This window comes from Onychostoma macrolepis, chromosome 19 (assembly GCF_012432095.1).
Source record: "Onychostoma macrolepis isolate SWU-2019 chromosome 19, ASM1243209v1, whole genome shotgun sequence".
Taxonomy (NCBI): domain Eukaryota; kingdom Metazoa; phylum Chordata; class Actinopteri; order Cypriniformes; family Cyprinidae; genus Onychostoma; species Onychostoma macrolepis.
In genome coordinates, this window is record NC_081173.1 from 21,551,518 (window position 1) to 21,564,443 (window position 12,926).

The 12,926-nt window shown below is 36.7% G+C and overlaps 1 protein-coding gene across 2 annotated transcripts in view; it reads left to right on the forward strand.

The window, feature by feature from the left end:
- The window catches only part of nfatc1 (nuclear factor of activated T cells 1), a 60,238-nt gene that overhangs the window by 21,662 nt on the left and 25,650 nt on the right, over positions 1-12,926 (forward strand). For both annotated transcript variants that reach the window (XM_058754193.1, XM_058754192.1), the window contains 3 exons: positions 1,208-1,410; positions 2,768-2,940; positions 4,943-5,083. In XM_058754193.1, coding sequence (XP_058610176.1) covers positions 1,208-1,410; positions 2,768-2,940; positions 4,943-5,083 — 517 coding nt within the window. The remainder of the gene's footprint in view (positions 1-1,207; positions 1,411-2,767; positions 2,941-4,942; positions 5,084-12,926) is intronic.

Sequence of the window (12,926 nt, forward strand, 5' to 3'; positions counted from 1 at the left end):
ACTGACCCACGGCACTCGGAGGTGCGGACACACCGCTCTGAACTCCGTGCCATGGGCGGAAAGAGTCTTGGCATTCCTCTAGTGGGTGATAATGTAATGAAGTGAGGGGAGGGTTCTGAGAGTACGATCTCTCTGGCCTCTGTCTTTCTGGCCTGTGCACTCCCTACTGCCTGAATAAACACAAATGCCAGGCTCAAACATATCTACTAAAATAAATATACAGACTGGTCCAGGACTTTCACCACAGATGCTGACCACCCTCCTTGAGGATCTCCATACATCAGCCGTGTGTTACGTAGCTTTGACCAAATGTGCTCGAGTTTTGAAAATAAATCTTTAAATTCAAAATCTTACTTCATACTTACGTCAACAATTTATGATTTAAAATCTCTCTTTTTTTTTTGTCTTTTTATGGTTTTCCTTCTGTAACTTGTTTTTCAGCTTCCACAATCAGTATCTTCTTTTTTACAGTATATATTTGATCATTAATATACACTACCAATCAAAAGTTTGGGGCTGGTAAGATTTTTAAGTCACTTATGCTCGATGAATTTATTTGATCAAAATACAGTAAAAGCAGTAATATTGTGAAATATTATAACAATTTAAAATAACTGTTTATATGTTAATATAATTTGAAATGTCATTTGTTTCTGTGATGGCAAAGCTGAATTTTAGAGTAATTTCACCATTGCTTTACTCTTCAGTGTCACATGATCTTTCAGAAAACATTTTAATATGCAGATTTGCTGTTCAAGAAACATTTATTATTATTACCTATGTCAAAAGCAGTTGCTGCTTAGTGCTTTTGTGGAAATCATGATAGATTTCAGGATTCTTTGATGAATAGAAAGATTTATTTGAAATCTTTTTACTGTGGATTTTGATTATTTTAATGCATACGTGCTGAATAAAAGTATTAATTTCTTTAAAAAACATTTGAATGGTAGTGTACTTGTATGACAAACAATGAGATATCAGTGTGGGTGGAGCTACCTTCCACATGCTGAAGAATAAAAACCAATAAACTGACAAAATGTAGCTTTAATTTTTGATGAGGAACAGTATATTTTGTCGAAATCTCATATTTTTGAAATCTCAGTGGTCCAAAAATCCCATTTTACATTAAACATCTTCGTGATTATGTCACTTTCTTGTTCTTGTAGAAACAGGTTATGTCAATAAATTCATATCTGTATCTTTTCAGCTTCACGGCTACATGGAGAGTGAGCCTCTGACCCTACAGCTGTTCATTGGGACAGCAGACGACCGTCTTCTCCGGCCTCATGCCTTCTACCAGGTCCACCGCATTACCGGGAAGACCGTGTCCACACCAAGCCACGAGGTCATGCAGTCCAACACCAAAGTTCTTGAGATTCCTCTGCTGCCCGAGAGCAACATGAGGGCCATGTGAGTATGCTTGCACATCTCAGAAAGACACTAAGAAACAGGAAAAACACATAGAAACATCCAAGCCCAGTGGGGGGAAATGTTTGTACCTCATAATTATGTATATCCACATGCATCCTGTTCATGTTTCCTGCAATAAACAACATTGATTCTTTAGACACCCCTCCGTTTTACCGCCGATCCTCCTGTTGTGAAGGCAGTTGCTAAGCAGAAGTGTGTTTTTTGTGTGTGCAAGGAGTCCCAGCGCCGTGGGTTTCCCTTGTATGAGCTCCAGGGCTCGTGTTACAGGAGGCCTCTGGTCGCGTGGAGCCTGTAATGGCGTGCTGGGGTCTGTTCTGCAAGCCAGGCGGTAGCGGTCTTACCAGCTCAGCATTTTCTTCCCACTCTATAATGGATGTAACACTTAACTTATGTAAAAAAAAAAAAAAAAAAACCACACACCCCTCTGGATCTTGTTTCAGAGCTTTCTGGGGAGCGTTCCCGCTTTGTCACGTTTCTGTAGTAAAGCCAAAAACTGGTTATGCCCCTGTGTCAGTGCAGTTTAACCAATTTTACTTTGTATGTGGAGTTCGGATTGGAAGCTCAACATGGCAGTTGTTTTGGAAAAGCAATGATGACTATAACCTTGCTCTATTATAGTAGCTGTATAATTAATAATTTGGTAGGCCTATATAATTCAGTTTATGATTCCATTTATTATATAACTACTTATTTTTATTTTATATGTGTGTATTTTTTATTTGATCTAATTTACATCTTTTAAATCATTAAAATTTTCATCTAAAATCAGAATGACATCTAGAACACAATGTGCTCATCCTCACCACATACACATGGAAATGTTAATATCTGACATTCCAGTGTCTGTACAGCATTGACAGATTACTCATATTCAGTGATTTTTTTCAGATTTCCTGTTTTTGCCTAAAAAAGCAAGCTTTAAGGATCATTTCACTCATGTGCAACTTAAATAAAAGGCCCTAAATGTTTCTCCAATGCAAAAATTTGACAGGCTTTTAAATAACTATTTACTTACATTAGCTTGAAGGATTTGAACATTTAATTGAGAAAGTAAACTTTTCATGGATTTTTTTTAACAGCATCTCTGCCATGTCAGAAGCCGATTTGGACGAGGCGAGAGAGAAAGGGCATTTATTTATGCAGTGCAGAATAAGGGCCAGGCGTAATTTTGGCAGAAATGGTACAAAAAACTTCAGGCAATAAATTAAACGTTTACTCTGTTCCGAGAAAATGTTTATTAAACAGCTGTCTAACGATATTTACAGCACATTTTTGTACTTCTGAAAGGATTTGTTGAGTCTATTCCTAAAACATTAACGTTCTTTCTGTGCCACAGAATCGACTGCGCTGGAATTCTCAAGCTGCGTAACTCAGACATCGAGCTCCGGAAGGGCGAGACAGACATCGGACGGAAGAACACACGTGTGAGGATGGTGTTCCGTGTCCACATCAACCAACCTAATGGCAGGATGGTGTCCTTACAGGTGGCATCTAACCCCATTGAGTGCTGTGAGTCATGCCACTAAAATCTCACTAAGTCCTTTTTTTTTTATCTGCCTTTTTTAAAATTCAATGTGACTAACATTGCATTCAGTTTATACTTTTTCAAAACTGCACTTGAAACTCCGGCGCGTTCAGCAAGTGAGTGAATTCTGACAAACTAAAACATTTCTGATTGGCTACATTGCTTAACGCTGCAAAAACACATTGGATAGTTTACAAGATCTTCAATTGCTTTAGCTTCCGTTTGAGGGTATTTAGCACTGTCTAGTACCCCCGTACAACAGGGCCTTTGCGTGACCAACCGCTCCAATTGCAGTGAGGCTGATACGATATGGGGAGGCAACCCCCTTGCCCCCTAATGTCGCCCATGTGTATATATACACTGCCACTCAAGTTTGTGATAAGATTTTTAATGTTTTCTAAAGAAGTTTCTTCTGCTCATTAAGGCTGTATCTATTTGATCAAAAATACAGAAAAAAAAATGTTATTTTGTGAAATCTTATTGCAATTTAAAATAACAGTTTTCTATTTTAATATACTTTAAAATAGAATTTATTTCTGTGATCAAAGCTGAATTTTCAGCATCATTACTCCAGTCTTCAGTGTCACATGATCCTTCAGAAATCATTCTAATATGCTGATTTATAATCAATGTTGGAAACCGTTGTGCTGCTTCATATTTTTTGGGACCTGTGATTTTTTTTTTTTTTTTGCGATTTTTTCTTTTAGGATTCTCTGATTAATAAAAAGTTAAAAAGAAGAGAATTTATTTAAAAAAGAAATTTTGTGTTACAATATACAATGCTACATTTTTTCTTTCTTTTTTTTTTAAAGAAATTAATACTTTTATTCAGGAGGGATGAGTTAAATGAATAAAAAGTCATAGTAAAGACTTATATTGTTAGAAAAGATTTCTATTTTGAACAAATGCTGCTCTTTTTAACTTTGTATTCATCAAAGAAATAAGTATCACATGTTCCAAAAAACAATATGAAGCAGCACAACAGTTTCAACACTCATAATAAATCAGCATATTAGAATGATTTCTGAAGGATTGTGTGACACTGAAGACTGGAGTAATGATGCTGAAAATTCAGTGCTGCGTCACAGAAATAAATTCTATTTTAAAGTATATTAAAATAGGAAACCAATATTTGAAATTGCAATAAGATTTCACAATATTTCTGATTTTTCTGTATTTTTGATTGAATAAATAAATAAAAACAGCCTTGATGAGCAGAAGAGACTCCCTTAAAAAATATAAAAAATCTTACTGATCCCAAACTTTTGAGCAGCAGTGTATATGTATATGTGTATGTTCAAAAGCTCAGATGTTTGGGTCAGTAAGATTATTACACCATAAATGTTTGTTTTTTTTTGTTTGTTTTTTTAAATGACAGTAAAGACTTTTGAATTGTTAAAAAACAAATCGAATAAATGCAATTTCTTAGCATTTATGCTTATCAAAAAAAGTATAATAGTTTTTACAAAGATATTAAGCAGCACAGCCATTTTCAATTGTGATATTAGAATGATTTCTGAAGGATCATATGACACTGAAGATGGAGTAATGGATGCTGAAAATTAATTGTTCCATCACAGGTAAAAAAAAACAAAAAAAAAACCATAAAAATTATAAAACATTTATTTTAATAATATTTCACAATATTATGTTTTTTTTAATGCAGCCTTGGTGATTCTATTAAAAATAATAAAAAAAAATCTTACAGATCCCAAACCTTTGAACCATAACGTGTGTGTGTGTATATATATATATATATATATATATATATGCTAGTATATACACATATTTACAAATTTTATTTTCTTAAAAATGTTACATTTTCAATTTTTCTTAAGGAAAATATTGTACTTGTACTGAGATTTAATTCCTTACCCTACAGTTGTACAGTAGAAAGTACAAATGTGGATGTATACAGATTTGAGTAGTTCTGCACATTTCCATCTCTTTCCTCACTTTCTTTCTGTCTCTTTGTCCTCCTTGCAGCCCAGCGCTCAGCACAGGAGCTGCCCCTCGTGGATAAACAGAGCATGGAAAGCTGTGCCGCCTCAGGGGGGGAACAGATGCTTCTCAGCGGGCACAACTTCCAGCACGACTCCAAGGTGGTGTTTGTGGAGCGAGCACAAGGTAGGGAACACGGAGCTGTGTTTGTGTGTGTGTGTGTGTGTGTGTGAGCAATAGGAATTGTTTTGAAATTGCCTCTCTTTTGGGAGGTTTCTGAAGATAATTCTTTAGGGACAAAGGCTGAATCCCAGTTTGCATACTTCCCCTAAGTACAAGGATATACGTAATGCTGACGATGGTTAATAGCATAGTTTTAAGTGTGATGTAAACCTGTACAGGAGTATTGGGTTATAATTAGGCCCACAAGGAATCTCTGCATCATTCGCAAAGTATGTCTCCCAACTCTTGCATGTTAATTAAATATTTTGGCTTATTGATTATGCTTTCAGTTGCCAATACATGTCTACTACACTTTGTTACGTTTAGCACATCACTTTTGACCATAATCCATTTCACAGATTGTCGCCCTTAAAACAAAAACAGATTTATAATATTATGTTTCAATAACGTCAGAGAACAATCGCAAACCAGTCCTCTTGCGTAGTTATAAAGAATCTGGACAATATTAGGCCAAAAAGCGTGTGTGTGCCATCTGGACACATTTGGCATGCTGTTTTCAATGCACTATGATTTGGGATGGATCCTAACCTTGCATACTGTATAGGACGGAGAGTGAGCAAACTGGGATTGAGTCAAACACTGCTTAACTTCAAAAACTTCCCAATTTCCCAAATACTCTCCTGTCGTCCATTTTTTTGGATGAACAATTATGAACTATTATGTAATTGTATTATGTTATCATATGTTTAGAAATTCTCATAATCAGATTATTGTTATTTACAAGTCCCCCTGAGATTTAAAGTTAATATTTCATTTGGTAGTGTTTTATTTTGTTTTTATTTTAAGATCATTTATTCATTTTAATTTCACATTTTTATGATTTAGTTAATTATTATCTTTTCACCAACTGATAAAACCCTGCAGTAATGTTTAATGCATTTGATGATGTTGACAACAAAGAAATGACTGAATTTTTTTTAGAACAATAATCCAATTTAAAGGTAGTTCAAAAGTAATCCAAAAGTAGTCAGAATACATTGCCTGAAATAAGTCATCAGGATTACATTACTGACTATGATTTTCATGTAATTTGTAATCACTAACAGACTATAGTTTGTTCATAATCTACCCAGTACTGATCCCATCCCTAAATTATCCCATTGGTTGAGCCAATATTGTGTTTAGTTTGTTGTGGGTCATGCAAAGTCATTATTGCACTTGTGTAATATGTAATTTCATTTTAAGATGGTGTGAAGTTGTCCTACAAATGGTTCCTCATAAATATATTAAACAGCACAACAGTTTTCAAAACTGATAATAATAAATGTTTCTTGAGCACCAAATCATATTAGAAGGATTTCTAAAGGATCATTACAGGAATATCATAAATATATATTAAAATAAGAAAATCAAATTGCAAAACTTTCCAGTTTACCAAACTGCCCCATCAGCCATTGTTTGGATGAACACTAATCTCATCCCAAAATTATCCCATTGGTTGATCCAATAATGTGTCGTGCTGCTCAAACAAAAATGAGTTTTGATGCCACTATAGTGGTGCAGAAATCACGCACTGCAACTTTCTGTCCATATGCCAATGGAAGTAAAGGGATCCGATATGAATATCGTCCTCCCCCTAGGCTTGATGCAGTGGCTTGTCTGTCTGTTATTGTCATGAGCGTCAATGTTTACTCATTAGAGTATTTATACTGTGACGGTCCCCTAGAAACTTCATAGTATGGGCGGAAAGTCCTGCTTTGTTCTTAAACTCCGGTCTTCAGTAGTGTGAATGTGTATGCTTTCCTCCAGAAAAACCCTCCTACCACTCCCTCCATCCCTCCTTCTTCCCCTCTCTGCCGTCAAAATATCCCTCCCAATGCCAGAGTGCCACATGTGGAGCACATTAATGCGCTGTATTTTTAACCCAACAGATTTACATTTCCAGAACTTTCCATTGCCTGTGCTGCCCAGGAATGGAGCCCAAATAGAGAGAGAGTGCAGTCTGGGCTGTCCCTTGTGTCTGGGCGTTTGTTTTGATTTTTTTGTCTGTCTTTATTCAGGTCTCTCTCTCTTTTTCCATATGGAAAATAGAAGCAGTAGCCCTTGACTGTTGATACCTGAGATTTACAAACAGTCATTTCCTTGATGAGTTTGTCAAAAAAAAAGAAAAAAAAAAGGCAGGAGGTGCAGACAAGGCCAAGGCCGAGCAATGTAAACACGCTGGATGTTTGGCGATCCATAACACAAAGCCTGAAGGAAATGGCTTCATTGTTTTACCTGTGAAGAAGGGAACTCTGGGAAATGAAGCTGCAGAAATGCATTCAAGTTGTAGAATGATATTGAAACTCTCGTTGATGTAGCAGGCAATTCTCTTTCTCTCTCTATCTATCTAAATGATGAAACTATAATTGTTATTTATTACATTTTTGTCATTTTAAATTTTATATTATCTTATTTGCATTTAGTTTTAAAGGGATGGATGGATGAAAAGATGTTGTTGTGGATTAACTGATGAATGAGCATTTGTTTTAATTGCAGCATCACTAACATGCTGTCTAACCCACATTACATTTTTGGTTTGTGCACATATGTGCGTGGGTGTTTGTGTAAAGGAGAGATAGAGAAAGAGAGATAGAGAGGGCATGTGTGTGCTTGCCGACAGAAGGGTGTGTGCTCTTGTTTTTGAGAAGGGTTTCCCCGTGTCTGGCATCCGCTGTGGATTCTTGGGCACTCCTCACATGGAAACACCCCTGAGCCAGCCCACCATTGGCATCAACAGCCCTCTCACTCTCTTTCTCTCTCTGTCCAGTTTTCTAAAGACAAATCTTTTCCACTATCATTTTTCATGAGCTCGGTCACATGCTCCTGCTTCATTGCCTTATAACTTATTCCCCTGCATTTGCATTTACCATCATCTATAAAACTTTGGCTTCTTTAAAACTGGGAAACACTCTGTTTTTAGGAAGGGAACAAAGCAGTTCAGCCTCTGTGTGGATTTTTAGTATCATCATTTACTAAAACTAGTTTTAGCAAATAAAAATAGTTTTAGGGATAGTTCACCCATAAAATTGTAGGATTATTTATTCATCGTCATGTTGTTCCAAACCTCTTTTTTATGTGAGACACAAAAGGTCTTTTGAGAAAATATGCATCGCATATAATGCAAGTGTTCAAGTATCCAAAATGAAACCCTAGAAATGGTCCAAGCATCTTGCACACTATATTCATAATCTATACAATTGCATGTGTGTGAGTAACAGACCAAAATTTAGATGTGTGGCCAAGATATGCTTGAACAATGTCATTTTTGGGTGAACTGTTTCTTTAGATAAATGTTAGATGAATGTTTTTGCAAGATTAATCAACATCATAACTGTTAATGAAAAGGTGTTGAAATGAATCAGAGGTCTGCAGTTCTGTGTAGTCCTCCTCTGCGGGTTCAATCTCGAAGGAATGGGTTGTTTTTGTTATGAGTAAAGAGGGGGCTCCCACAACGTGACTCACACACAGGGAATCCCTCTGTCTCTCTCTCCTTCTTTCTGACCATTGCTTCCTCTCAGCTGCAACGTGACTTCATGCACTCTTTTCCCATCTGTACTTGGAGCGTGTCTTAAATGGAAAGTCATAGACAGTAACTAATATGCAAAGGGAGAGGAAAAACACTGAGACTGAGAAAAAGAAAGAAGTGTAGGGAAATCATTTTAAGCTGATTGGTGATTGAACGTAAAGCTAAATGTTCAAATGGAATTACTGTCATTATTTCCATAGAATAAAATAGAATAGAAATGTTTGTCAGACTTTGAATGTCTTTGACAAAGCCTTGTGTGAATGTTTGAAAGTCTTACAGATTATTTAGGCCTTGTGTAATTTGATTACTGTAGTTTGAGGAGATGCTGATTCTAGATGACTTTTAAGGTGTTCTGGGTTGTTGCTATGGATTTGCTGATACTGTAGGTTGGTAGGTAGGTAGACAGACAGACCGACAAACAATGGATGGATAATATGGATGACGGATGGATGGATACTATAGATCTATAGATATAGATATAAATGGATGGATGGCTGGTTACTATAGATGGAAGGTTGATACTATAGATGGATGAATGGATACTATAGATGGTTGGATGGATGAATACTATAGACAGTTGAATGATAGATACTATAGATGGATGGATAGATGCTATAAATGGATGGATGGATGCTGTACATGGATGGATGGGTGGATAGATGCTATAGACAGTTGGATGGATAGATACTATAAATGGATGGATGGATACTGTAGTGTAGAAGGTTGGATGGATGAATGGATGAATAGATACACAGACAGGCTGAGATAGACAGACGGACAGATGGATTGATGGATAGATAGACAGACGGATAGATAGATAGACAGATTGATAGATGGATGGATGGATAGACGGATAGACGGATAGATAGACAGATTTTGTATCCTTTGTTGCTTTGTATAAATGTGTCTGCTGAAATGATCTAGTCCATCCACATCAGAGTCATCTGTGATTAATATGTGTGTATGTTACTAATCTGAGTTTACTGTCTGGTCTAGATACCACAGCACAGTCAGACACCTCAAAGAAAGATTTTGGCACATGCTGATAAATGGATGGATTAATACTATAGATGGTTGGATGGATAGATGCTATAAATGGATGGATGGGTGGATGAATACTATATACAGTTGGATAGATAGATACTATAGATGGATGGATGGATGGATGGATGGATGGATACTATAAATGGATGGATGGCTGGTTACTATAGATGGAAGGTTGATACTGTAGATGGATGGATGGATGGATGAATACTATAGACAGTTGGATGATAGATACCATAAATGGATGGATGGATAGATGCTATAAATGGATGGATGGATGCTGTAAATGGATGGATGGGTGGATACTGTAGAAGGTTGGATGGATGGATGGATGGATACTATAAAGGTATGGATGGCTGGTTACTGTAGATGGAAGGTTGATACTATAGATGGATGGATGGATGGATGAATACTATACACAGTTGGATAGATAGATACTATAAATGGATGGATGGATGGGTAGCTGGTTACTATAGATGGAAGGTTGATACTATAGATGGATGGATGAATACTATAGACAGTTGGATGATAGATACTATAAATGGATGGATGGATACTGTAGAAGGTTGGATGGATGGATGGATGTAGGGTTGTGTCGATAGTATCGTGTATCGACGATAGTCAGAGATATCGACAATAGCAGATGTCTTTGTCGATAGTCAAGACGATATTAGGCATATTCTCCTATTAATGTATAAAACTAGTATTATTATTATTATTATTATTATTATTATTATTATTAGGCGGCCTATTATTGGGCTATCAAATTGCCCCACTATTTCACCTCAGCGCCACACATCACACACATGTGCAAATGAGGATTAGTCTTCTCCTCATTGGAAATGTTTTAAAAACGCACTCTAAAACTAAGCCCACATCAAAATTGAACTGCAGGGTGATAACCTTTATTTACAAATTAGGCAATGTCAAGAGTGCAAAAAGAGACATCTTTTAGTCATCTTCTTGAACAGCTTCGAGCTATGAATGAACATGACGAAACTGCACCGGCAGCATTTCGTTTTAACAAAAAACATTGATGCTTAGTCTTCATCATTGTTATTATATAAAAAAAAAAAAAATGCAGTTAATAAGTTATCAGTCTAAAACAAGGCTCGTCATGGGGCGCGCGGTCCGGAGCGCTGTATGACTGATAGCCCATCCATTTAATTTAACTTTACTCCAAAAATATGAACTTACCTGAAAATACTTTTATCTTTAATGTGTTCGTTTATGTCCAATATTTAGTGTTAAACTGTTGGTCTTTAAAATAAATCTACTTTTAATTTTGACCTTGACTAATTTTTAGACTGATAACTTCCGTGCCGATGCGGCGAACTTGTCAGCAGTAGGCCGTGCGGTCCTAATAGCGATGTATAACTGCTGTATCTGAATATATGAACTAGCTGTTTTAAATATTTTTATATTTGACATATTAGTTTTTAAGTATGTTTGAAAGTATATTATTTCAGTTATTGGTACTTGCAGGCTCTCTCTCTCTCTCACACGCACGTGCTGTTTAAAATCACCAAATAGTTGGTGAAATAGCCTATGACAAGTACAGAGAGTCTCAATCTTGCCCCACCCACCCATGCACGATAATATCGTGTATCGGCGATCTCACAGGCTGGCGATATGACGATATGAAAAATGACCATATCGCCCAACACTGGATGGATGGATAGACAGACAGACAGATAGATAGCTAGATAGATAGATAGACAGACGGATAGATAGATAGATAGACAGATGGACAGACGGATGGATATATAGACAGACAGACAGACAGATTTTGTATCCTTTGTGGCTTTGTATAAACGTGTCTGCTGAAATGATCTGGTCCATCCACATCAGAGTCATCTGTGATTAATATGTGTGTATGTTACTAATCTGAGTTTACTGTCTGGTCTAGATACCACAGCACAGTCAGACACCTCAAAGAAAGATTTTGGCACATGCTGATGACTAAAGATAAGACATCTCCTTTTCTTTCTCTGTAGACGTGGACAGAGAGGAAGAGGGAGAAAGAAGAATTTCTCAACTTCTTTGAGTTGGCATCCTGAGATGCATATCAGGTTAATGTTGTTGGAGAACTCACAGTGTCAGTGGTAGAGCAGCTTGTTGACTTTGTATGCAAATTCGTAACAACAGAACTTGTTTTTGTTATCTTTATTTGACACTGGCCAGGCTTGTGATCTATAGTGGTTAATGTTCAAATCGAAAATGTTTCCATTGACTGGAAAAGGTCTATGTGTTTGTGTGTGAGTGCTTGGGCCAGATGTGTTACAGTTAATATGTGCATGTGGGTGTGTTACGGAACAGTGGGGATTCCTAACAGAAGGAAAAATAGAGGGCAAAAAAAAGAGTGAAAGAAAGATGCAGACACAAAGAAACTCCCTCATGAGAGAGGAACGTTTTTACATCTGGACTCACTGGACTTCACTGCCTGCCCAGCTGCAAAACCACTTAAAATTCTTTTTCCCCACTTTCTTTGTGCATTGGTCTGTGAGTGCATATGATAATGCTTTAGCACCATGCTTTGACCTGGAGCATCTTATTCTTACCCTTTAAATTTAAGTTATCCAGGTACAGACCTGTGTGTGTGTGTGAGTCAGTCTTCATTAGAACAGTTTGTTGACTTAGATCTGTCTGCGGTCATGGGTGGTTCCCGACAGCACAGGTGAATATCGGTCTCCACTTTTGTCCATAAATACCTTTTCAACCAATTTCTTTGCACCTAAACTTTATGGTGAACAGGCAGGTGGTAGTTTGATTACACACTTTAAATTATTGGTCTCAAACTCAATTCCTGGAGGGCCACAGCTCTGCACAGTTTAGCTCCAACCTTAATCAAACACACCCGATCCAACTAATCAAGGTCTTCATGATCACTAGAAACTTCCAAGCAGGTGTGAGTTAGGGTTGTGCCGATAGACAATACTATCGTCTATCGACGATAGTCAGCCATATGGACGATAGCTAATAAAAATGACGATAATACGGCTTATTTTCTAGTTCTTGTTTTTTTATTATTATTAGAGTACAATTCATTGGCCCTTGCATAGTTTCACACTGACATCGTCGCGTAACCTTCACCCACCAGACCGACGCACAGAGGAATATATAAAAAAAATCATACATAAATTTATCAGTGTTAATATACAAAATTATGTAATAATATAACATTTTTGTTATTGTGTAGTTATTTTATTTTTGTTGTTGTTTACACTTTATGCA